This window comes from Odocoileus virginianus, chromosome 29, assembly GCF_023699985.2.
Source record: "Odocoileus virginianus isolate 20LAN1187 ecotype Illinois chromosome 29, Ovbor_1.2, whole genome shotgun sequence".
Taxonomy (NCBI): Eukaryota; Metazoa; Chordata; class Mammalia; order Artiodactyla; family Cervidae; genus Odocoileus; species Odocoileus virginianus.
Window position 1 is genome coordinate 24,689,655 of NC_069702.1, and position 27,407 is coordinate 24,717,061.

General features: G+C 36.8%; 1 protein-coding gene across 18 annotated transcripts in view; it reads left to right on the forward strand.

Annotated features, from left to right (window-relative positions):
• The window catches only part of CCDC158 (coiled-coil domain containing 158), a 76,446-nt gene that overhangs the window by 44,828 nt on the left and 4,211 nt on the right, over window positions 1–27,407 (forward strand). For 11 of the 18 annotated variants that reach the window (XM_070458270.1, XM_070458271.1, XM_070458276.1 and 8 more), the window contains 7 exons: window positions 618–776; window positions 1,925–2,017; window positions 2,785–2,910; window positions 14,219–14,376; window positions 17,462–17,521; window positions 20,262–20,329; window positions 25,664–25,822. In XM_070458270.1, the coding sequence (XP_070314371.1) occupies window positions 618–776; window positions 1,925–2,017; window positions 2,785–2,910; window positions 14,219–14,376; window positions 17,462–17,521; window positions 20,262–20,329; window positions 25,664–25,822 (823 nt within the window). The other 7 variants (XM_020894673.2, XM_070458272.1, XM_020894676.2 and 4 more) reach the window with 5 other exon arrangements.

Below are 27,407 nucleotides of genomic sequence, written 5' to 3' on the forward strand. Positions count from 1 at the left end.
TCCCTGATACATCAACCACTTTGGAACAGACTTGCACTTTCAGAAGAATTATAATAGAACTGACCATGATGCCAAGGAGAAGGTAAACAGTATACTTAGAAAATGAGAGCAACTAAAGCAGTTGCTTTCCCCCTTCCCAAAATGCTGAAATGCTTTTTTAGAATGAGACTAAATACTGACAAATATACACATACATTTGTTATACCTCTCACCGGTCTTTCCTGGTAGCTTAGTGGTAAAGAATTTGCCTGCAGTGTAGGAGACACCAGATACTCGGATTCGATCCCTGGGTCAGGAAGATCCTGGGAGAAGGAGATGGCAGCCCACTCCAGTATTCTTGCTTGGGAAAATCACATGGTCAGAGGAGCCTGGCAGGCTACAGTCCATGGGGTCACAAAGAGTCAGACTTGACCGAATGCATGCACGTTCATCACATGAGCTTATTTCCTGTGTCTTTGTTCTTTCCCACTTTTTTCTCTGCTCTTGCCTTAAGTGCTAAATAGGCAAATAATGGAAGAATAAAAAAGAACAAATCTAGGATAAGAGAAGTGATGTGTGTGTGCTTTAGCATCCACATCACTGTATCATTTCTGATATTTGCTCCTGTATAATTGTAGGAAAAACATTTTCTAAAAGAAGAGAAGACAAAATTAAGCCAGGAATTGAGCACTGTTGCAACAGAGAAAAGCAAGATGGCTGGAGAACTGGAAGCCCTGCGATCTCAGGAGCGCCGGCTGAGGGAGAAGGTTGCTAATATGGAAGTTGCTCTTGATAAGGTGGTTATTAACTAAATACATGCAGTAGTTAACAACTAAAAAGGAAAGCTCCGTGTTGATAGACACCAAATCTGTCAAACTGGATTGTGTCCCAGTCACTCACACAAGGAAGAACTATATCCTATAGAGAAGGCTGAGCTTTAAGAACGAGTCATGATGCATACTTTTGACAAAATTATCTTTTTTTTTTGGCTAACATGAACATAAGCGCAGTAAGATACAAGATGTGAGATGCTTCTGATACCCTTTGTGACCTGAATAATTTAAAATACCACCAGTCTAATTTACCCTCAAAGAAGGACTTCAATACTTGGTAGAATACAGTCTGTTAATAATATCAATAAAAAGACGAAATAATGCTAATGTGTGGCACTTTGTGGAGTTCAGAAAGTGCAGGTAGAGAATGCAGCTAAATGACTGAGAAGATCGGTGATGACACTACATTTGTCCTTGCCATATATCTTAGAGGAGTATCTCTCTTTGTGTCACCTGAAAACTCTGGAAATCTGAAAATATACCGAAACTAGTCCTTGCTTCTTGAGACATCAGAGCCTCCGTGGTGACAGAACATGGTCTGTGTTCCCATCTGTGCAAACTTAGGTCTTAGAACATGATATATGGGCTCAATGAATTTCAGTTGTGGTTATCTTTATGCAAATACTTTTACCATTGCTAAAACTTTTTGCTCATTTCATCCTTAGTTCATTCATTCTTTTGTGGCTTTCCTGCTGGCTCAGAGGGTAAAGTGTCTGCCTACAGTGTGGGAGACCTGGGTTCGATCCCTGGGACAGGAAGATCCCCTGGAGAAGGAAATGGCAACCCACTCCAGTGCACTTGCTTGGAAAATCCCATGGACAGAGAAGCCTGGTAGGGTCCATGGGGTTGCAAAGAGTCAGACATGACTGAGCAACTTCACTTTCACTTTTACCTACTAAATGCCGTATGGATGCTGGGACTACAAAGACATGACCTCCAATAACTCTCAGTTTTCTGAATAAAACAGATAAGTAAATAGATAAATGTAATACACTATGCTAGGAATGGGGGTGCAGTTTCCTTGAAGAGATGGTGACTCTGCACGTATACATTAATAAAATAAAATCACACAAAGAATGGAGGATAAACCACATGTGGTTGCTTGATTGTAGGCATCTTTGCAGTTTGCAGAATGTCAAGATATAATACAGCGTCAGGAACAAGAATCTGTGCGCCTAAAACTTCAACACACGTTGGATGTCAAAGTAAGGTCTTTTGTTTTCATGAAATAGTAATTTAAACAAAACTTAAGCCTTGGTTTGATATACTTTTAGGTTTTCTTCATGTATCTTAAATGCTTTCAAGTGTACTTTTAACATTATCTGATATTAGCAATTATAAAATCTTTACATTGTACCTACTATACCTGTCCTTTTCCTATATAGTAACACGTTGAAGCATCATGCTTTATGTTAGGTTTATATTGAGTGAGGGAAACACAGAAGTACTTATCTTGGGGAGCCAGAGGTTTGCATACAGGAGGAGGTCAGACATGTTTGGCTTGTTTGGAGAATAGCAAAAATGAGGTAATTTGCATGACAAATCAGGTGTGCTTTAAAAATAATACATTTTCCACTGGAATATATTTGTTTTTTGAATATATTTTAAAATTGCAGACATACTTCAAAGTCGCAATACTGGATACCTTCCCATAGTTGGAGAGGAACCTTCTCAGTAGTATGTCAGAACTGGTGTGGAGTGTTTGGCAGGGTTAAAACCAATTGTAGTAGACTTTGGATGGAGATGCCATTTCCCACCTGGAATGCTTACATCATTCACAAGTGTGAAGGCCTCTTGCTAAGCCCAAGATTAGTCCCCAAAGAATAACATGCATCTTACTTAATACTTTGGCTTCAAACTTTGTAGGGGTTCAACATGAAAGATTGAAATTTATTTGCAAAAATACATTTTGATTTCACGATTCCAGCTGTAGGTTGACAGTTATTTTGCTCACATGTATACCATCTTCCAGGAACTGCAGGGCCCTGGATACACCTCAAATCCTGCTGTGAAACCGCGCCTTCTGCAGCCGTCGTCTGCTGCGCGTGCTCACTCCAATGCGCCATCATCCCAGTCTACAGCCAGCTTCCTGTCTCATGTAAGTCACTTGTCTTATAGTTTGTGATGCAAATGGCATAATACGTAAACAATTTTAAGTTGAGAAGAATTTCATTTTTTTAAAAATCTATAATTATGACATTTTCAGTTTTTAGAATTTAAATGTATACAGACCAGGTGAACAAAAAGATTTTTCTTTCTTGTTTGATATTTTCTCTGGGAAAAAACAAAACATGAAATACTCAGTTTTTATTAATGTAAATAGTAATTATTAAAGAAATAACCTGTGTGTGATTTTTTTCTATTATAAGTATTCAGTTTACAAAGCCAATGTTGAGATGGCTAAAATAAGCATCACTTCAAATGCCAAAGGCAAATTATTTGTATTGTAGTACTCTACTAAGATGAAAATGATTTGCTGTATATTGTCTCTTCGTGACCTATATGTGGGCTTATTTATAATCATAAAGATTTTATTAATGTTAAAATTGTTATTCTCTTTAGTTAAAATATTAGAGAGTTTGAAAATTTTTTAGTTTAACCTTTTGTACTATTAAAACTTAGGAAAAATATGCACAGTATAAAATGCAGATTTTCTCTTCTCTGAAGTTATATGTATTTGTTGTACCACTAATCCCTTGCAACCAGTATTCAATTCCAACTCTAAAGAAATGAGACATATTTCATAAATCACTCATGAAAATCTGTTTCATTAATTAATAGTCCTATTGTGTGTATAGCAATAAGGTCACTGGTAGCCTACCAGTTATTCTGCCTGTGCATTGAATATAAAACATGCACTTCAGAGTGAACAAGTTGAAATGGACTCCTTTCACATACACAAGGTATATGACTGATAAGCTGTCACACAATAACATTCTATCAAACAAAAGAATATTATTAATGGTGGTGGTGGTTGGTGGTTTAGTCACTAAGTCGTGTCCGCCTCTTGTGACCCCGTGGGCTCTAGCCTGCCAGGCTCCTCTGTCCATCAGACTCTCCAGGCAAGAGTACTAGAGTGGGTTGCCATTTCCTTTTCCAGGGGATCTTCCCAACCCAGGATTCGAACCTGGGTCTCCTGCATTGCAAGCAGATTCTTTACTGACTGAGCTACAAGGGAAGCCCAGTATTATTAATATTAGAAGTTAAACATGGTTCTCTCTGGAGACTGGAAATTGGAGGTGGGCAGAGGAAGGGAAGAAAATTGCTGCTTTTTGTTTTAAGTGTCATAAATCATTTTACTTTCAAAACTATATGCATGTTACATTAATAAAAATTAAATCCTTCTCTCCGTGAACTAAACAACAAACAAAGAACAGCAACAAAGCATATTTGACCAGGAGTAACTGGGACTTAAGATGTGTCTCTAACTTCTTTGTGTGACCTTGGAAATTGAGTTAAATAATACTGTGCCTTTTCATCTCTAATGAGGAGTCTGGACTATGGATCATCTCTAGGGTTTTCTAGAAGATCCACTCTAAAATTTCATGACTTTTTCACTACCTAAATCCAGCCTAGTAAGATAGGCTCTTTAATACATAGACTATACTTGATTATAAAGAATCTCATCCATCACTGAAAAAGTACTAGTCATGAGTCTATTAAATTAAAAACTTGAGTTATAATTCTAACAGCAATAATGAAGTATATTTTCTGAATAGATTGTTAAGCCTGTTTTATACAATTAATTTCTTCCTTTAAAAATGTTATTATAAATGTTTATTATATAATTTTATATATTAAATGTAATATACATTCTTTGTTCTGTTCACTGATGTGTTCTGAGTACCTAGAAAAGTATCTAGCATGTGGTAGATATTCAGTACATATTTGTCTAATGGATTAATGAAATCATTGTACTGATAAAATATTGGGTACAGGTTTTCATTGTTTCTACTGACAAGTCAGTTTTAACTCTTACTGTTGCTTTTTTGAAGGTAATTTTTTTCTCTGACCACTGTGAAGATTTTGGTTTAAGCAGTTTGACTATGATGTGCCTACCTGTATTCTTTATATCTCTTGTGGGTCACTGATCTCCCTGGATGTATGGATTGATATCTTTCATTGATTTGGGGAAATTTGTATCTTTTATATTTTTGATTATGTTTTTCTGCCCCATTCTCTTGTTTACTTCTGAAACTTGTACTATTAGATAACGTTACTTTTGTAATTGCTGTGTTATAGCTCCATTGTTTGAATCCCCTGTGGAATTGTAACCATTGTTTCTCTTGATTTCTAGTCATATTTTTGTCTGGTCTTTTGCTTCCTTTTTTTTCAAGACTTTATTTTTTAGAGCAGTTGTAGATTCACGCCAAATTTGAAAGGAGGATACAGAGATTGCCCATATACCTCTTGCCCTCACACATGCACAGCCTCCCCATTATCAGCATCACTCTCTGTAATGATACATGTGTTATCAAGGATGAACCTACATAGACACATCATAATCACCCCAAGTTCATGGTTTACCTTGGGGTTTGTTCTTGGTGTGGTACATGCTATGGATTTGTACCAGTGTTTATAAATGTGTCATTACTGATACATATCCATTATTATTAGATCATACACAGTATTTTCACTTTCCTATCCTAAAATTCTCTATGCTCTGCCTATTGATCCTTACCCTCCTTCCACCCCTGGCAACCACTGATCTTTTATTATCTCCTAGTTTTACCTTTTCCAGAATACCTATGAGTTGGAATCATACCATAGTTGTCTTTTCAGATTGGCTTCTTTCACTTAAGCGATGTGCATTTAAGCTTTCTCCATGTCTCTTCATGGCTTGATGGTCATTTATTTTTAGCATGGAATGGTGATTCATTGTGCCACAGTTTATGTGTTCATCTACTGGAGGATACTGTGGTTGCTTCCAAGGTTTGATAATTATTAATAGAACTGCTGTCAACATCCATGTGCAGTTTTTCGTCTAGATATGTTTTAAACTTCGCTGGGCAAGTACGGACTTCTTGTTTGTAGCTCAGTTGGTAAAGAATCTGCCTGCAGTGCAGGAAACCTGGGTTCGATCCCTGGGTCAGGAAAATCCTCTGGAGAAGGAAATGGCTACCCACTCCAGTATTCTTGCCTGGGAAATCTCATGGACAGAAGAGCCTAGTGGGCTGCAGTCCATGGGGTCACAAAGAGTCGGGCATGACTGGGCGACTAACACTTGCTCACTTACTTGGGCAAATATAGATAGCATGATTGCTGGGTCATATGGTAAGAATCTGTTTAGTTTTGTAAGAAATTACCAAACTGTTCCAGGGTGGTTGTACCATTTTACACTCCCACCAGCAGCGAGTGAGAGTTCCTCTTGTTCCACAGCCTCACCAGCATTTGGCAGAGATTGTATAAAGCAATAGTCTCCTGTGAAAGGGTGCATTTCATTCATTAAGTGTTTTAAAACCTTACATGTCTGAAAATACCTTTGTTCTTCATTGATTGATTGATTGATACACAAAATGCTGCTGCTATTGTGCTGTTTTGATTCCAGGGCCTGTGTATGTGACCTGTGTTTCTCAAGGCTTTTGGAGCCCTTTCTTTATCCCTAGTATTCATTTCAGGGTGATCTCTGCTGAGGATCTTTTTTTCCCCTTCACTGTATAGGCGCTCTTATGTTCTTTCCTTTCAGCAATTTTCTTGTATTATTTACTTGATCACTTTTCTCCCTCCATGTTTACAGTTCTTTCTGGAATTTCTGGTAAGTCACCTATTAGGCCTCCTGGATTTAGTCTCCAGTCTTCTTTAATTTTGGCTTTCAATTTCTATCTCCTTGTATTTTATTCCCAACTTTTGGGAAGGCTCCTCAACTCTGTCTTCCAAATACCTATTGAATTTTTTTTTCTGAATATCATTTTTTTTTAATTTTCAGGAGACTTTTTGTTTTTAAAATCTGCTCTTTATATAGTTTTATGTTCTCTAGTGGATGCAGTGGTACTTTCTCATTTCCATTTAAGGCTATTAATTTCAGTCTTTCAGTAATCTCTTCTGTTACCTGCATTATTGCTGTTTCTTCAAATTTATTTTTTTCTGTTTGTTTTTTTGCTGTTTCTGTTTTTTCTGTCTGTTCTGTCTTTCATGTTGGAGCTTTTTCCTTCACTGTCTGCTCATCACTAGCCATCCATTCATATTTAAAATTGAGGCCCTAAAAAACTAATTAAAAGCACTTGGTAAGGTTCACAGGATTTGTCAGCTAGCAGATGGTTAGGCATTACTTTTTAACTGAGGGACCCAAAAACTGTCTTACTTTTTTCTTGGTCCTGTCAATCCCACTACAGAGTGAATCTCTTATTACTGACTTGATATAGATCTGTCTGCTAGTGTTCTGAAGAGGTGAGTGGGCCAGGGAGCCTGGGGTACCTGTGTATCTATGCAGCCTTACGTTATTGTGCTTATAATTTCAGTTTGCAGCCTTCTGACATGCCAGATGTCCTCTTAGAGTTTAAATTCCTTTGGTCCAACCTCACCTCTAATTTTATTTAGAGGAAAAGAATGAATTATTACCCAGCATGGAGAGAGCATCTGGTATTCTCGCAGCTTCTGCCATAAGCGTTTAGCCAGTCCTCCCATTTTTGCTGCCCTGTGCCTTGCCCTGACCTTCAGAAATGCACGAGGCCTCCATCGCTTGAAGCTCTTGCTGGTATACTCTGATCCAGAGCAGGTCACTGTTTCTTGGCTACTTCTGTGCAGGTCCGTAATGTTTTAGCTTCTTTGCTGCACTGAATTAGCTGTGAATTACCCATTTGCTTTTCATCTCCCCAAATTTTATCACCATTACTCATCTAGTATTATCGCTTTTCCTCTTTATCCTTGTTAATTTCTTTAGTGTCATTTTAGTGACACTAAAATAAATGGAATAAATGCCAAGTCTAATGTTTAAAAGTAGATCAAAAGTAGAATATCACTGCATGAGTTGTTCTGAATTGCCCCTTTATATCACTTCATTTTAGTCTTCTTGTTCCATGAATCTAATAATAATCATTATTTATTGAACACCAGGCATTATATGATATTCTTTCTATAGATTATATAATTTATTCCTCATAACTACCCATATGAGGTAAATAATATTGTTATAACAATTTTTCAAAGAAAGAAACTAAGGCTTGGAGAAGCTAAATGAGTTATACAGAGTTCACACTCCAAAAACACAGTGTGCCAAAACTTAACCAAGATGGCCTGAGTCTAGAATTTGTCTTCTTAATTAGTTTGCTGTACTGATTATGTACACCACACTATTGAATGCTATTTATAAAAAAATAAATAGATGATGCTATAAATAAATACTCTACCTGAACTAATTGTGTATTTCATTAGGTCCTTGTGACTGAGGATTATACCCCTTCAGAGGTCCAAAGACATTAAAAATTATCCAATTGATTGCCCTAGTGTTATTAATAATAGAAGAGAAAATGGTAGAATTGGAAACATTTTATTATCTGATTGATCTAAGCTCAGAAACCAGGACCATGTGTGTATGTATTCATAGGTATATACATACATACACAGATACACAGACATAATTGGTAGCCTGACAGAAGTATTCTAGATTAAAGTTGTAGATAAGGATTATTTTAGCATTTAAAATAGAATAATTCCGGGATAATATCATTTATTTTATTTCTGTATCGGATTCCATACACACGCACTGTAATTTGTGCTAGCTGTGCTTGATCTTTGACTGAAGTATCCATGACGTGAGCAAGGTTTTCAGTAAGACTTTATATAACTTTGGTTTCCTATTCACCCATTTTTAATATACAATATAAATAATATATTTATATTCTAAATAGTATATTCATATTCCATTTTTATTACAATCTTCTGACAGGAATATAAGTATTATAGGAGATGGATTTGGTCAGGCATTCTTAAAATAGAATAGTCTAATTCAAACTGAATGAGATCAAGCTTTTATTTTTAGCTTTTTCATTTATCTTCTATCTTTGGAGAGTGGAGATAGAAGGTGTTGAGAAGCACACACTCTCCTAGACATTATTTATCTTAAGTTATAACTCATGTTTGCCTATAATGGACTCAAGTATTTGGAGAAGATGGAGGTGCATTTGAGATATAATTTGCAAGTTATTTTGGAAACAAGTCTGGCATAAGACAATTTCAAAGTCAAAATGTAATAGGAGGCTAATCAAATCACAAAATAAACCTTAAGTTTAACAATGACTGTATAAGCTCATACTCACCCCTTGAAGTCAAGAAGCTTGTATAAGTTTTAACCTGAAAATGTATGTCCCCTAGAAATAGCCTTAATGTGTATCCTAAGGGTCAAAGGATTGAAGTGAGGGAGAGCAAGATTCTTTGATGGGTTCCAGTATCCTCATGAAGAACTTGTATGTAGCTGTTTCTTTACCAGCCAGACAAGATAGTCATAACCAGCCATACATAACCAGCCAGTCATATGTAAAAAATGTTTTTAAATCATTCATCTCCTAGCTATTTTCTAATTTTTAAGTGTATTTTGTTCATGTTATAAATCAAAATTTGTTCCATAAGAATCAAACAATAAGGTGTTAAAAATAAACTTTTTAATGAAAAGTATTATGAGTGAAAGTATTATAAGATTTACAGACATGAAAAGGAATAATTGACTATTTTGAGTAAATGAAACTTAAATCAGAAGCCACCATAAACTAAAATGAAATCACAAACTAGAAAAATATTTCTAGTAAACAAAGGGTTAATATAAAATATAAAGAGTTTTTACATACCTGGATAAAGATAGCATATATTCTAAAAGAAAAGTATAGAAAAGACATGTATATAAAATTCATATAAGAAATGCATATGGTCCATAAACATGAAAAATGTTCAAGCTCATTTATAATCAGTTAATAATTATTACATATTAAAGCTAAAACAAGCAATTTTGTGTATAGAATGGTCAAATGGTAATGGGAAGGGTATGGTATAAGGGCCACGTTTCTATCACACCTTACTGATAAACAGATAAATTGATATGACTTTATGTTGTCATTTTTACTCTCAAAGTTCACAATTTCTTTTTGTTTTAAAATTAATAGACTTTTTTAGAGTGATTTTAGCCATACAGAACATTGAGCAGAAAATACAGAGAGCGCCCATAGATTCTCTTTGCTGTCCTCCTCTCTTCCCCCCAGCTTCCTCTATTACCAGCATGTTGCATTCATGTGGTACATTTGTTATCATTGTTAAACCAATATCGATACACTGTTATTAACTAAAGTCTATAATTTTCACTGGGGCTCACTCCTTATCCTGTGGGGCTTCCCTGAGGGCTCAGTGGGTGAAGAACCTGCCTGCAATGCAGGTGACACAGGAGACGTGAGTTTGATTCCTGGGTCGGGAAGATCCCCCGAAGTAGGAAATGGCTATCTGTGCCAGTATTCTTGCCTGAAAAATGCTATGGACAGAGGAGCCTGGCAGGCTACGCAAAGGAGCGCAAAGAGTCCGACACTACTGAACATCACGTGCACCTCATATTGTACATTTTGTGCATTTTGACATATGTATGATGATATATATCCACCATTACAGTATTATACAGAATAGTTTAATTGCTCAAAAAATGCCCTGTGCTTCGCCTTTTCATCTGTTGCTCCCTTCCCCTGAACCCCTGGCAACCAGTGATCTTTTTACTGTCTTCATATTTTTGTCTTTTCCAGAATGTCATATAACCAGAGTCATCTAGTTATAGTCTTTTCAGATTGGCTTCTTTCACTTAGCAATATGCTTGCAAGATTTTTTCACATCTTTTCATCCTTTAATAGTTAAATTTCTTTTTTTACTGAATAATATTTCATAGTATGGATGTACCACAGTTTGTCCAGTCACTTTTTGAAGGATATCTTGATTACTTCCAAGTTTTGGCAAGTTATGAATAAACCTGCTATAAACATCTGTGTGCAGGTTTTGCATAGACATAAGTTTTCAACTCTGTTAGGTAAATGCTACAGAGCATGGTTGCTGGATTTTATAGTATGAGCATGTTAACTTTGTAAGAAACTACCAAACTGTCTTTCAAAGTGGCTGTACCGTTTTGCAGTCTCACCAGCAGTGCATGAGAGTTCTGGTGCTCCCCATCCTTGTCAACCTTTGGTGGTGTCAGTGTTCGGATTTGAGCCATTCTAATTGGAGTGTAGTATGATATCTTATAGTTTTAATTTGAAATTCCTTAATGAAATATGATGTTGAGCATATTTTCTTATGCTTATTTGCCTTCTACATATTTTTTATAGTGACATGTCTGTTCCAAACGTTTGCCCGTTTTTTAATGGGTGTTTAAAATTTTTTCTTACTGTTGAGTTTTAAGAGGTTCTTTTTGGAGGTATATTTTAGCTACCAGTCTTTTGTCACTTATGTGTCTTGGAAAGATTTTCTGCCAGTCTGTGATTTTTGTTTCCATTTTTTTTTAAACTATCTTTTGCAAGGAAAAGTTTTTAAGGTTAAGAAGTCCAACTTACTGATGCTTTTCTTTTCTTTTCTTTTCTTTTATTTACTGATGCTTTTCTTTCATGGATCATACTTTTGATTTGTATCTAAAAAGTCATCATGAATCCCAAAATCATCTAAATTTTCTCCTGTATTATCCTCTATTTTATAGTCTGGAATTCTACATTTAGGTCCGTGATTCACTTTGAGTTAATTTTTGTAAAAGATATAAGGTCTGCATCTAGATTCATTTTTTTAATGCGTGTGAATGGCCAGTTGTTCCAGTACCATTTGTTGAAAATACTGCCTTTTCTCTACTGAAATACATTTGCTCCTTTGTTGAAAACCAGTTGACTATATTTGTATGGGGCTGTTCCTGGGATCTTTATTTTATTCTGCCCCATCAGTCTATTTGTCTGTTGTTTTACCAGTACCGCACTGTCTTACTACAGTAAATCTTGAACTTGGGATATGTCAGTTCTCCAATTTTGTTCACCTTCACTGTTGTCTTTCCTATTCTGAGGTTTTTGCCTTCCCATATACACTTTAGAATCAGTTTGTCAGTATATCAAGGGGACCTTTGTAGCTCGACTGCACAGCTAACCCTGATGACATCTTCATGACTCTGTCCTGCTAGTAACACACTATATACACTGTCACATTAACCTTTCTGGTTACTCTGAATCTGTAACTATGAAGCGTATAAGATACTTCATGTGTTTTTACACTGAGGGGAGAAGGAGGTGGAAACCAGCCTTTTTTGAATACTTACTTTGCATACATTAAGTACTTCTCATTCCTTATGCCATCCTTATAAAGTAAGAGTTATTTTCCCCATTTTTACAGATTAGGAAATGGAGACTGAAAGAGGCATTTCCCTTGTTATAATGAAATAAACTTTATGAATTTGTTTGTAGGTTATTACACTGATAATTTATAATAAGTGTCATGGGCTTAAAATTTTTTAATAACAAAACTTATTAAGTAAACTTTCTAGTGGGCAGAAGATATGAAGGCCCAGGTGTTATATTGAGATTTCAAGGTTAGAACTGAAATGACTGAATATTGCAATAGGATAAGTCTTCTGAAGTTTTATTCCACATCAGATATGAGGTCCACCAGGGCTAGGACAAGAACAAAGCCTGTGTTTGGTGAAACTGGATCTGCTTAGCAACAAATGCTTTTATTCATGATTAAGAAACTGGTTCAGCATGTGCGGTATATGGGAAATCTCTGTACCGTCTAACTAATTTTTGCTGTGAACCTAAAACTTCTCTAAAAAATAAAAGCTATAAAAAATGGTTCACATATTTGTATATTTTAAATCAATGAAATAAAATTTATTAGTTTAATAGAATCTTAATTTATGAAACTATGAACTCATCATGGTAATTTCTTGGTAAGATGACCATCAGTAAACTGGTAAAATCATACTTACCACACATTCAGTTAGTTAGAACTCTTGACATCGTCAACTGGATATTTTATGTGGTTTATCAGTGGGAATAGGAAGGGAAGCACAGTGTGAGGGTTATACCAGTAGCATCAACACTTGATTGGCACGGACCCTGGAAAAGTAAAGCCTAAAGAACAAAGATTTTGCAGTGTTTATCCTTCAACAACCAGTATGTCTGGCAGGTGTAACTCTACCTTGGGTCAGACACTTCTGGCTAAAATGCCTTTATGATGCTTGATGCCTCTCTAGCCATGAGTATCCTCCAACTAAGTCCACCTGCTCAGCAGGGAAAACTGATTATTATTAGGTTTCCTCTCTTTTTGTGCCTATTGAGAACATCTGTGCTTCTTTTTATATTATAAATATTCATTGAGGAACACTAGCTACCTGAAAAATCTTTTAATATTATTCTCTAACTAACATAGTTTGAAAATATTGAATGTCTCTTTCCTCATCAGTAAAGTGGTGATGGGGGGGCTAGATTCACTCATTGCTAGAGGATTCCTTACTTCTGAAATTCTTTAGCTTTATAAAATTAGTTCATCCCTTAACAAATTATTGAAATTATTTTACCTGGATATAGTTATAAATATTTAATGGCATGGTAAGATGTCCATACCATATTGTTAAAGTTAAAAAATTTTTTTTTAATGATTTCACTATGTTGTAAAAAAGAAAAAGGAGTTGCATTGAGTAGCTTCAGCTATATGCAACAAATTCTGGTAAATTCTCTTTTCATCTTTTTTCTGTTACAAATATTTTCTAGTTACAGCTTCTTAGATACACCCATTATTTAAAAGTGGACATTTAATTTCCACATGCACAGAGTTTTTGAAATATCTTTGAAATTAATTTCTCCTTTAAGTGCTTTCTTCGCTGTAATCACCTTTTGTGTTTTTTCAGTCTCTAACTTTATTGAGAGTAATAAAGGCTCAATCAATGGCTTTATTAAAGATCTAAATCAAAAGATCTCTCTTGGTAAATGTCACATTGCACTTGAAAATATGTGGGTTATTTTCAGATACCTTTTGATATTGATTTCTAACCATAATTCCACAGTGATAAGAGAACAGACTCTATAGTTTCAATACCTTTAGACCATGAAATTTTTCCACCTTGTTTTATGTCCCTGGATATGTTCCAGTGTCTCCTAGTTGATAGTCTATGGGAACTGATCTTCCTGACTCAGGAATTGAACCTGAAGCTCTTAAAGTCTCCTGCATTGGCAGACAGGTTCTTTACCACTAGCACCACCTGGGAAGCCCATAAATAGGTATATGCATTTATGAATTAGGTATAGCACTGTGTTGACTGGATATTACTGATTTATCTCTGAGCAGTAAGACTACAGGTTTTTTATTTCCTCTTTTTCTCCTCCATAATTTACCAGTTGAATTAATTTTATAGTAGGAAATGGCATTCAAACCTGAAAAAACGAAGTGTCCTTGTCTTGTAAATTGTTTTAATTCAGCACTCTGTGAAACCTACCGCAAAGGAAGATCCAACGAGGGACTTGAAACAGCTTCTCCAGGAGCTGAGAAGTGCGATCAACGAGCAGCCAGCCGTGCCTCTGGGCAAGAGCGAGGAGGACGGGAGAGCGCCGTCTCTGGGGGTCTCCTTGGTGGCTGTGTAAGACCCAGTGCGCTTCCGAGTGGGAAAGTCTCCCTCAGCAGTGGTTGGCCGTCACGGTGTCCTCATGGGAGGCTGAGGGTACATTAACTTTGAGGGCTATCTGGACCCTACCGGGAGAAATGATATGTTAGCAGAAGTGCAACTACTTGATATCGAGAGAAAATATTACTTGTTCTATTCAGAAATTAGTCAGTGCAAAGTGTGACCCAAAGTTACATTCACACAGTAATTTATAGTTCCCAGCAAATTTCACATCCATCATCTTACTTGATTATCACAGCCGCTGTTTGAGGCAAGACAGAGCAGGATTTATTTATCCCATTTTAAAAATAAGAAAAACACAAGTTCCAAAATGTTGACTTACCTACAGCCACATATGGTGGAGCCAAAACTTGAACCCTGAGAACTGCATACTCTTCAAATATAAACTTATTGGAAAACTTTGGCTCTCTAGGCATCCATGCCAGTGACTTAAATTAATATAAAGTCAGATCCAAAAAGTGATTCAACCAGTCTACCAGCCACTGCCTTCATGTACTTACAGAAATCAAATAGTGTTTTAAAATGTTAATGTGTGCTGTTATTAAATTAACTTAGAGCATTTTAGCACAGTATATATATTATTAGCATTACAGCATTAATTATATGTTGTTAGTATTATAACAACCCGCTTTTGTAACATTTGTTTTCTGGTTATATAGCATATCTCAAAATCATACCCTCTGACATAATAATTATATGTAAACAATCTCCAGTTTCTTTAAGATGTTCAGATAGTGTTTATTAACCTGAGGTAGCAAAATATTAATTGGATTTATCTATTTTACTAATAATACTTGTTAATAGTAGTAGTAAAGTATTAGTGATTGTCTGGTTACCTAACATAACATTGCATTCTCTGGATCACATCAGAAACATCCCCTTGTCACTCCATCCAAGAACACTTATATGTGCAGAGTACTTTTTAAAAAATGTTCTCATGCATTTTACTTATTTTTTTTCAATTTTTAAATTGAAGTATAGTTGATTTACAATGTTGTTTTAATTTCTGCTGTATAGCAAAGTGATTCACTTATAGACACATGTACATTCTTTCTTAAATATTCTTTTCCATTACGGTTTATCATGGGATATTGAATATAGTTCTCTATGCTATACAGTGGGGCCTTATTGTTTATGTATTTTATATATAAACACTTAGGTCTACTAACCCCAGGCTCACACTCCTTCCCTTTTCCACCCTCCTTCTCCCTCGGCAACCTCCCTTGGTCTGTTCTCTGTGTCCATCATTCTGCCTCTGTTTCATAGATAGGTTAATCTGTGTCATAGTTTAGATTACAAATACAGGTGGCATCGTGTGGTATTTGTCTTTCTCTTTCTGACTTGTTTCACTTAGTATCATCATCTCTGCCGCATCCATGTTGCTGCAGATGGCATTATTTCGTTCTTTGATGGCTGAGTAGTATTCCACTGTATGCATGTACCACATCTTCTTTATCCATTTGTCTGTCAAAGGACAGTTAAGTTGTTGCCATGTCTTGGCTATTGTGGATAACAGAGCAGTTTGGTTTTTGTTGTAACTCTATAATATGCTTCCTAAGCTAGGGCAGTATTTATTAAGCTCATTTGACCAATGATTATATTGACATAGATTGAGTTGCCGCCTCCTATGAGACAAAGAGACAAATTCAGAAGCAAACAAAGTAAACGTTAGAGCCCCTGGCTTCCGGAACTAATCATTCTACAAGATTACCATGACTTCCCTGATCAAATTCATCACTTCAACTGCAACTGATGTGTTTGACTATATTGGACTCTGTTGAACATGAATATATTTGGCCCCTGCCTTTAGAGAATTTATGTTAATTTGCTGTAATTCTACAGATTGCCTTGTCACCAAAGCCTAAACTCAGCCTCAAGTTTTTAAAGTTTCAGGAACAAAAGCATTTCTTGGTTGACAAAGTTCATGGGTAGCCCTTTGCAAAACTTGCTTGGAGACCTAAAATCTACTCTTGTGCATTAAAGAAGAGTTAAATACATATGAGCAATTGATTATTCTAAAAATAGAAATTAGAATCTGGAAATTATTCTTTGTATAATCAACTGAGAGTTACATTTATCTATACAGAGATGATAGAGTAAGAGATTGCATTACTGAATCAAGCCTGAGATTAGAGATATGCCGTAAGTAAGAGGAATCTGAGATTCTGAATCTTATTAATTGCCTAAGAATTGTACATGTGACCAGATAATTTGGGAAGTCTGGATAGTTTAGATGGGAATTGATGGAAAGCCTTAGTAGTGTTTAACTGAAACAAAAAAGGATTTCAGTGAAATATACTAAAGTAACTTACTTTCTAGAAGTCAACTTAATAGGCTTTTTTTTTTTTTTTTTTTTTTGCTGCTGTTCACCCAGATGAAGATATTTCTGTGGTATGCCATTCCAAAAATGGAATACTTTTCCTACAGTTACAGTAGCTTACATAACTTTTGAGAAGAAGGTGGTCTCAAAGGAAGTTGCAACAGCCTCAATATAGGGTTATAAGAACCTTACTGAAAACAGTCCTATTTTTATCAATAATCTAATAGCTGAATGTTTAAATGAAACCATTAAAAAGAGCATTAAAAAACCATTGAAAAGAAAGATGACATCCATAACCCCTAAACAAAAACAACTTCTGAGAGCTGTCTTTAGCCAATAAGGAGAAAAGCTAATGTTAGTTTGTTACTCAGTCACAGAAGCATGGCCTGCAGGTCTTCAGTAGCCCCCAGCATCTGCTGCATTCAACACATGGTTCTCAGACTGACACGGAAGCATCTCCCTAGCTGGTCGCCAGCCTGCTTTCCTCCTGTCCTGAGCTCTGACCAAGATGGACTACTCCTGATTCCCAGAAGAGTCCCTGTCCTTCTGTCTTCAAGCTTCTCTGCATACATTCTCTCTACTGGGAAGAGCCAGCACCCCAGTCTCACTCTTTTGAATCTGCATCTGTCTAAAAGCAGTATTCAGAGGAACGATTTGGTTTGGTCACTAAGTTAAAATAACATCACATAGTCTTTAACTTCTCCCACCCTCTGCCAACAGAAGCAACAACTCATTAAGGGAATCCACCGAAGGCAGCAAATCAAGTGAAACTTTTAGCAGGTAAGAAACCATCTGACCAGCCCCTGACTTTCCAGATGTCCTCTTTACTACTATTTTTCATTCATTCATTCATTCGAATATCGTTCACTGCCTGTGATGTGCCAAGTTCTGTGCTAGGCCTATGGGATGTAACAGCAGGTGAGACACACATGGGCCCTGTCCTCAAGTTGCTTATAGTTGCAGGGTCTATTTACTGACTGCCAGAAAAAACTTTTATCTTTCTGTTTTTACTGCTTATGAAAGAATAGAGATATTAGAGTCCTCTTTATATCATAGAATATGAAAATGAATTCTAGTGTTTAAATTCCAGTTAGGCAAAGAAAGGCCTATTCATTACTGTATCTTTAGCACCAAGCATTTTGCCTGCTTTTCAGTAAATATTTGTTCGTGAATGAATTAAAGCAGATACTTTCTTACTGTCCCTACTGTTTGGTCAATATTCAGTGAACTTGAATCTTTATAAATACTGCTTTCTGTTAGCCTAAAAGAAACAAGTTTTGATTGTCTTCTAACCTGCGTGTGTAACATTACACTCACTGATCCTGTTAATAATATCTGCAGCCATCTATTATCTGAGTGTTTTTGACTTATCTCATTTAGTCTATATAATCAAATCTATGATATAGGCATTATTATCCCCATATATAGGTTAGAAATGAAGACTCAGCTTGCCCAGCAATTTACCAAGGTCATACAACTTGTAAATAAAGGAACCAGAATTGAACTCAGTTCTAGCCTGCTTCTGAGCTCAGGCTTATAACCACTCCTGTGTTCTGCTTCTGGGTACCTGGACAATCAGGATGTTGGCAAGGTTACACTCCTTTTAGAAGCCCTTGGGTTTAATGCATTCCCTTCCCCTTCTCTTTTAGAGCTTCTGGGCCTCTAGCGCTTCATTCTTTGCACTCTTTGCCTTGTGGCTCCTTCCTCTGTCTTCATAGCCTCTGGCATGGCATCCTCAAGTCTTCTGCTGGGATGGTCACATCACCCTCTCTCTTCTGTCTGAAATCTTCCCCTGCCTTCCTCCTGTAAAGAGATTTGTGATGCCATTTGGATAATGTAGGTGTATCTCCACCTACTCCAGGACAGTCTCCCCATCTCAAGACCCTTGATGTAATCACATCTGCAATCTCTAGTGCCATGTAAGGTAACATTCATAGGCTGTTGGCATTTGGACAGATATATTTGACAGTCATTATTCATCCCACCACACTGCTTTTAAAGCCATTTTACCACTCATGTACCTTTGTGGTAGCCTCTACAGTGTTCAGTGTGGATGTTTTAAATCTCTAGTCTCTTGTAAGTTCCAATCACTTCTGTGCATCAGTTTCAAATTGTTCTGCCTAAAGCACACCTTGGACTATATTCCCAGCCCCCAAACCTTCAAAGGCTCCCTATTGCCTACTGCAGCAAGAACAGACCCCTTACTCTGATATTGAAGACGACACAACACAGCCATGACCTTTTCCAAGGCTTTCCTCCTAATATTCTCAAACTTTTTGGTCCCAGGACCCCTTTGCACTCACAGATATCACTGAGGATTCCAAAGAGCTTTTGTTTACATAGGTCATTTCTATTTTTAGTACTGGAAAATAAATTTTAAGCATTAAAAAATTAAAATATTTTGATACTTTAAAATAAGCAAAGTAAGTATATTAAATGCTACTGTAATAGAAGTTTATTATGAAAAATAACTTTTCAAGCAAAAAAATCACTAAGAAGACATCATTTTACAGTTAATGCATGGCTTAATAAAAGGTAGCTGTATTCTCATACCTGCCTCTGCATTTTTCTGGTATGATATCAGATATCATGGAGCCTCTGGGAAACTCCACTGTATACTTATGAGAGACTAAGAGTTAAAAAGAAAATAATATCTTAATATTCTAATAAAATTAGTGTTGACCTCACAAACCCCCTTTTCAAGGGCACCACTTTGAGAACTGCTGTCATATTTTCAGACTGGTATCCAACCCACAGAGAGCTATGTGGTTTAGTTCAACTTACTGATTTAAATAGGTCTGATAGTTTTGTAAAATGACACTATTATTGCTAAGAGAGGTTATTTTTTTCCTTGGTTTTTAAATTTTAAATGAGCCATTAAGAGTGCATCTCTTAGAATCCATGAGAGAAATACTGGGCTTTATAGCTATTATTACAAAAAAGAATTTTGCAACCAAGATTATATGTTATTACATTTTCATTCTGCAAAATGTTCATGGGCACTGAATACATAAGGATGACGTAACTCTGGTTCTCCCTCATAGAGTACTTTAGGACTTCTGCAGTTTAGGGTCATGGCTGCCATCTTGGGTTTATACATTAAGCCATGACTGTTGCCTTCACCAGCTTGTTCTTGTTTTTTTATTATTATTTTTTTCATTTATTTATATTAGTTGGAAGCTAATTACTTTACAATATTATAGTGGTTTTTGCCATACATTGATATGAATCAGCCATGGATTTCCATGTGTTCCCCATCCTGAACCCACCTCCCTCCCCATCCCATCTCTCTGGGTCATCCCAGTGCAGCAGCCCTGAGCACTTGTCTCGTGCATCCAACCTGGACTGGCGATCTGTTTCACAATTGATAATATACATGTCTCAATGCTATTCTCTCAGATCATCCCACCCTCGCCTTCTCCCACAGAGTCCAAAAGTCTGTTCTGTACAGCTTGTTGATGAATCTTAGCACTGAGTTTGGAAATGGAATGTTTTTGCATGACCATTCTTATGTTTCCAGAGAACCAGTCACGTTACACGTAGGAGAGTTGGAAGATCCACCTGGTTGCTTTGTATTCCCATCTGCAGGTGAGTTTTCAATGAAAGCCCAGAAATGGGGCCTGCTTAAACCCTACAGTGGCTTCCCTTTCACTCACTGCTAGTCCCCTCATTTTGTATACTATGTAACTTACTAATTATGTTGTTGATTGGGTGTCACCTCCTGCTAGACAGATCTGCACAAGGGCAGATGTCTTTAGTGGTTGGGATATACCCCAGTACCCAGAACCTTCCCGGGACATAGCAGGCCCATAAATAATTCAGTAAATTATTCAGTAAAAATATCCAGTAAATAATTGCTGAAAGAGATATGAGACAGATTGTTCTCCATACACTTTCCAAAGACAAATGTGCTCTATAAAACAAGATAAAGGAAGAAACTGAAAGATAGCAGAATCTATTGAAAAGCAAAATGGCACAACTCAAACGAGAAATGGAAAAAAAATAAAAATTAGGATAGGAACGGCTGAAATCATATTCAGGGACTTGACAAACCCCTAGAGAAAATTGCAGAAGAGGAATTTTTAACACTAAGAAATGTAAAAGGTAATGGTGGAGAATAGGTTGCATTTGGAAGGTGAAGGCAAACCAGCAGACATATAATCAGCCCTCCTAGGGAAGAAAACAAAATAAATGGAAAAGAACAAAACTGAAAGAAAATGATGGTTATTCAGCAAAAGTTTACTATAAATCTGGACAGTAATGAAAGTAGGGAAAATTGAGGTGTGAGGTGAAATAGAAGGAAAGTTTCCAGGTTTTCTTATCTTTTGTAGAAGAATGTAAATGTATATCTAACATCAAAGCACTATTCTTAAATAAATTCTTCTTAATTTTTAAATTTTTAACTTGTGAGGAATCTTTATGAACTAATATTATATTTTGAAGAAAAGAACATTTATTTGAAGTTGAACACTTTCCTTAGATTTTACTTCAGTTGTATGTTTATACTTTCGTTTTACCATTTACCCAACATATATCCTTGCTTTATTAGATTAATATAAGTGAATACTTTTACCTTTTTTCATAAATTGTGAGTACCTTAGAACATGTTAACTCCATTTACTTTCCTTCCAGCTTACACAGAATTGTTGCCACATATTTTAATTATAAATAAAATACCATTGTAAAATACCATTATAATTATAAAATTATAAGTAAAATACCATAAGGGGTCATTTCCATTGTGTTGTGCCATTAAAATTCATTTAGATGTGCACACATATTCACACTTTTATCTTGTATCTGCTGTCATTTTACTTATGCCTTTAATGTTTCCTTTAACATATTCTCCCAGTTTCTGTTTGTCTAAACTTGTCTTTATTTTATCCACACTTTTGAGGAGTAGTTTTGCTAAGTATAGAATTCTAGGTTAACATTTTTCTTTCATCTTGAGAGTTTTCCATTGTTTTCTGGCTTCCAGTGTCTCCACTAAGAAGTTAGCTCTAAATTTAATTATCCCTCATTTCAGTGTAACCTGTCATTTTGCCCTCCTGGAAGCTTTAAGATTGTTTTTTGTCTTTGGGTTTGGGTTTGTTTTATTTTCTGGCAGTTTTTACTGATACACCACGGTATGATTGTCTTTATATAAGAAGAACTTGTTTGTGGTTTGGAGTAAATGCTGTTGAATCTGTGGTAGTCTGTGCCTCCATCATCCAGACCTTGCAGGTCTGTGCCTGTTATCTGTATGTTTTTCTCTTGGTTTTCCGCCATGTCATTTTGACTCCTCATGTTGTTGTTCAGTCACTAATTTGTTTCTGACTCTTTGCAACCTCATGGACTGCAGCACACCAGGCTTGCCTGTCCTTCACCATCTACCAGACTTTGCTTAAATTCATGTCAATAGAGTCAGTGATGCCATCCAACCATCTCATCCCCTGCTGCTCACTTCTCCTCCTGTCCTCAACGTTCCCAGCATCAGGGTCTTTTCCAATAAGTCAGCTCTTCAAATCAGGTGGCCAAAGTATTGGAGCTTCAACTTCAGCATCAGTCCTTCCAATGAATCAGAGTTGATTTCCTTTGGGATTGACTGGTTTGATCTCCTTGCTGTTCAAGGGACTGTAAAGAGTCTTCCCTATACCACAATTTGAAAGCATCAATTATTCAGCACTCATTCTTCTTTATGGTCCAACTCTTACATCAGTACATGACTACTGGGGGGGAAACCATAGCTTTGACTATCCAGACATTTGTCGGCAAAGTGATGTCTCTGTTTTTTAATAAGCTGACTAGGTTTATCATAGCTTTCCTTCCAAAGAGCAAATGTCTTTTAATTTCATGGCTGCAGTCACTATCTGCAGTGATTTTGGAGCCCAAGAAAATAAAATCTGTCACTGTTTCCACTTTTCCCCCTTATATTTGCCAAGAAGTGCTGGGATTGAATACCGTGATCTTGGTTTTCTGAATGTTGGGTTTTAAGCCAACTTTTTCTCTCTCCTCTTTCACCCTCATCAGGAGGCTCTTTAGTTTCTTTTCCCTTTCTGCCACTTGAGTGGTATCATCTGCATAGCTGAGGTTGTTATATTTTCCCAGATATTTTGATTCCAGTTTGTGCTTCATCCAGCGTGGCATTTCATATGATGTACTCTGCATATAAGTTAAATAAGCACATTGGCAACATACAGCTTGTCATAGTCCTTTCCTAATTTTAAACCAGTCAGTTGTTCCATGTCCAGTTCTAACTGTTGCTTCTTTACCCGCATACAGGTTTCTCAGGAGAAAGGTAAGATGTTCTGGTATTCCCATCTCTTTAAGAATTTTCTACAGTTTATTATGATCCACACAGTCAAAGGCTTTAGTGTAGTCAGTGAAGCAGAAGTAAATGTTTTTATGGAATTCTCTTGCTTTCTCTGTGATTGAACAAATGTTGGCAATTTGATCTCTGATTCTTCTGCCTTTTCTAAACCCAGCTTGTACATCAAGAAGTTCTCGGTTCACATACTGCTGAAGCCTAACTTGGAGGATTTTGAGCATAACCTTACTAGCATGCGAAATGAGTGCAGTTGTGTGATACTTTGAATATTCTTTGACACTGCCCTTCTTTGGGATTGGAATGAAAACACTGACCTTTTCCAGTCCTGTGGCCACTGCTGAGTTTTCCAAACTTGCTGACATATTGAGTGTAGCACTTTTACAGCATCATCTTTTAGGATTTGAAACAGCTCAGTTGGAATTCCATCACCTCCACTATCATTGTTTGCAGTAATGCTTCCTAAGGCCCACTTGACTTCACACTCCAGGATGTCTGGCTCTAGGTGAGTGACCACACCATCATGATTATTCATGTCATTAAGACCTTTTTTGTATAGTTCTTCTGTGTATTCTTTCCACCTCTTCTTAATATCTTCTTCTTTTGTTAAGTTCTTATTGTTTCTGTCCTTTATCGTGCCGATCCTTGCATGAAATGTTCCCCTGATCTCTCTAATTTTCTTGACACGATCTCTAGCCTTTCCCATTCTATTATTTTTTTCTACTTCTTTGCATTGTTCACTGAGGAAGACCTTCTTATCTCTCCTTGCTATTCTCTGGCATGCTGCATTCAGTTGGATACATCTTTCCCTTTCTCCCTTGCTCTTTGTTTCTCTTCTTTCCTCAGCTATTTGTAAAGCCTCCTCAGACAACTACTTTGCCTTCTTGCATTTCTTCTTTTCGGGGGGATGATTTTGGTCACTGCCTCCTATACAGTGTTAACAAACCCCTGTCCATAGTTTTTCAGGCACTCTGTCTACCATATCTAATCCCTTGAGTCTGTTCATCTAGTCTACTGTAAGGGACAAAATCATAAGAGATTTGATTTAGGTCATACCTGAATAGACAAGTGGTTGCCCATATTTTCTTCAATTTAAGCCTGAATTTTGCAATAAGGAGCTCATGTTCTGAGCCACGGTCAGCTCCAGGTCTTGTTTTTGCTGACTATATAGAGCTTCTTCATCTTTGTCTGCAAAGAATATAATCATTCTGATTTTGGTATTGACCATCTGGTGATGTCCATGTGTAGAGTCTTCTCTTGTGTTGTTGGAACAAGGTGTTTGCTATGAGCAGTGTGTTCTCTTGTCAAAACTCTGTTAGCCTTTGCCCTGCTTCATTTTGTACTCCAAGGCCAAATTTGCCTGTTACTCCAGGTATCTCTTGATACCCCACTTTTGCATTCGAATCTCCTGTGATGAAAAGGACATCTTTTTTGGGGGGTTAGTTCTAGAAGGTCTTATAAGTCTTCATAAAACTAGTCAACTTCAGCTTCTTCGGCATCAGTGGTTGGGGTATAGACTTGGATTACTGTGATGTTGAATGGTTTGCCTTGGAGACGAACCAAGATCATTCTGTCATTTTTAAGATTACACCCAAGTACTGCATTTCGGACTCTTTTGTTGACTATGAGGGCTACTCCATTTCTCCTAAGGGATTGTTGCCCACAGTAGTAGATATATTGGTCATCTGAGTTAAATTTCCCCGTTCCAGTCCATTTTAGTTCACTGATTCCTAAAATGTCAGTGTTCACTCTTGACATCTCCTGCTTCACCGTGTCCAATTTACCTTGATTCACGGACCTAACACTCCAGGTTCCTTTGAGATATTGTTCTCTATAGCATCAGACTGTACTTCCATCACCAGACACATCTGCAACTGAGCATCATTTCCACTTTGGCCCAGCCACTTCATTCTTTCTGGAGCTATTAGTAATTGCCCTCTTCTCTTCCCCAGTAGCATATTGGACACCTTCAAACCTGAGGGCTTCATCTTCTGGTGTCTTATCTTTTTGTCTTTTCATACTGTTCCCAGGGTTCTCATGGCAAGAATACTGGAGTGGTTTGCCATTTCCTCCTCCAGTGGACCATGTTTGTCGAACTCTTCGCTATGACCCATCCGTCTTGGGTGGCCTGCACGGCTTGGCTCACAGCTTCACTGAGTTAGGCAAGCCCCTTTGCTCCAACAAGGCTGTGATTCATGAAGGGGGTCTCCTCATATGCTTGGTTATTTTTATTGTATGACAAACATATACAAACATATACGAAAAACTGTTTCAGACTTAGAAAATACTTTCAGACTTAGAATAAGATTGCCTTCTTCCACAGAAAATTCATGCTTGCCTCTGGTACTCAACCATACCAGCAATCCCAGATCAATTTAATCCAATCAGGAATTAAGATAATTTGAAGATGGACCTCAGGACCCACACAGGCAGGCTCAGTTCCTTATTCCTAGGATGTACCCCATTTCAGTTCCAATTCAAAGTCTTGGGTTTTACCAGAACACACCCAACCCACATGATTGGAAAAATTTTCTCATGAGAGTTTGATTTTTTGAGAGGTGTAGCATACTATTTTTAAATAATTCTATCCTTTTACTTTTGCTCTTATAAAATTTTAGGAAGTCCATCTGTGAAAAATTCAGCTTCCCGTTCATTCCATTCTTCTCCTAAGAAGTCTCCAGTTCACTCACTCCTAACTAGTTCGGTTGAGGATTCCATAGGTTCCTCGCCACAATATAGATCTACCAAACCTATTCATTCACCTGATTCTGTTAAAGGTAAGAATGACCTGATATCACTGATGAGATTAATTGTTTTCCTACTCTGGTGATTTAAAAGTTCTTTTACATAATTGGATTTATTTTTTAATTTTTTTTCATAATTGGATTTAATAAAGTTTCACATGGTGTTCTTATAGGTACACTCCAGTTGGTGCTATGTGGTGGGTGTGTGTTTAAGTGGGTCTTATTTATTTATTTATTTGACTTGGTTAAATAGAATAATTATTAATGCACACCTTAGTACATAAACATAGATATTATAGGTAAATATTTTCTCTTTCTCTGACATAAATAATGATCTTTTTCTCTATTTTATTATAAGATTTTGGGTCTTCTTGTAAATGCTGAGATGAATGACTTTTCTTACTTCAGTTCAGTCGCTCAGTCCTGTCCAACTCTTTGTGACCCCATGAACTGCAGCACACCAGGCCTCCCTGTCCATCACCAACTCCTGGAGTCCACCCAAACCCATATCCATCGAATCGGTGATGCGATCCAACCATCTCATCCTCTGTCGTCCCCTTCTCCTCCTGCCTTCAATCTTTCCCAGCACCAGGGTCTTTTCCAATGAGTCAACTCTTTGCATCAGGTGGCCAAAGTATTGGAGTTTCAGCTTCAGTATCAATCCTTCCAATGAACACCCAGGACTGATCTCCTTTAGGATGGACTGGTTGGATCTCCTTGAAGTCCAAGAGACTCTCGAGTCTTCTCTAACACCACAGTTCAAAAGCATCAATTCTTCAGGACTCAGCTTTCTTTATAGTCCAACTCTCACATCTATATATGACCACTGGAAAAACCATAGATGGACCTTTGTTGACAAAGTAATGTCTCTGCTTTTTAATATGCTTTCTAGGTTGGTCATAACTTTCCTTCCAAGGAGTAAGCATCTTTTAATTTCATGGCTGCACTCACCATCTGCAGTGATTTTGGAGCCCAGAAAAATAAAGTCTGCCACTGTTTCCACTGTCTCCCCATCTATTTGCCATGAAGTGATGGGACTGGATGCCGTGATCTTAGTTTTCTGAATGTTGAGCTTTAAGCCAACTTTTTCACTCTCCTCTTTCACTTCCATCAAGAGGCTCTTTAGTTCTTCTTCACTTTCTGCCATAAGGGTGGTGTCATCTGCATATCTGAGGTTATTGATATTTCTCCCAGCAATCTTGATTCCAGCTTGTGCTTCAAATTATGTCTGTTTTCTGTCTCTGTAAATGTAAGTATCTGTTATACAGACTTACCAAAATATCCTCATTTTTTAAATTTTGATTCATTTATTACTAATAAAGACAGGTAAAAAAAATGATTTGCTTTAGAATAAACCTGAAAAAATGAAAGTGGACATTAAATATATATAAATGCTGAATTGCGCTTGAAATGTTTTTCATCATATATGACTTCTGTGCTCTCTGGTATCATTCTCTTTGATAAGAGGTAAATTAGCCAAGTTGTTGCATCATTGTTCAGTCAGTTCCTGGTCTTTTGAAATTCTATGCCTAACATATTTTTAAATCCTAAAAAAAAAAATCAGGACTTAATATAGTTTTTAGCACATTTTCTTTTTTTGTCATCTTTTTCTGCATCT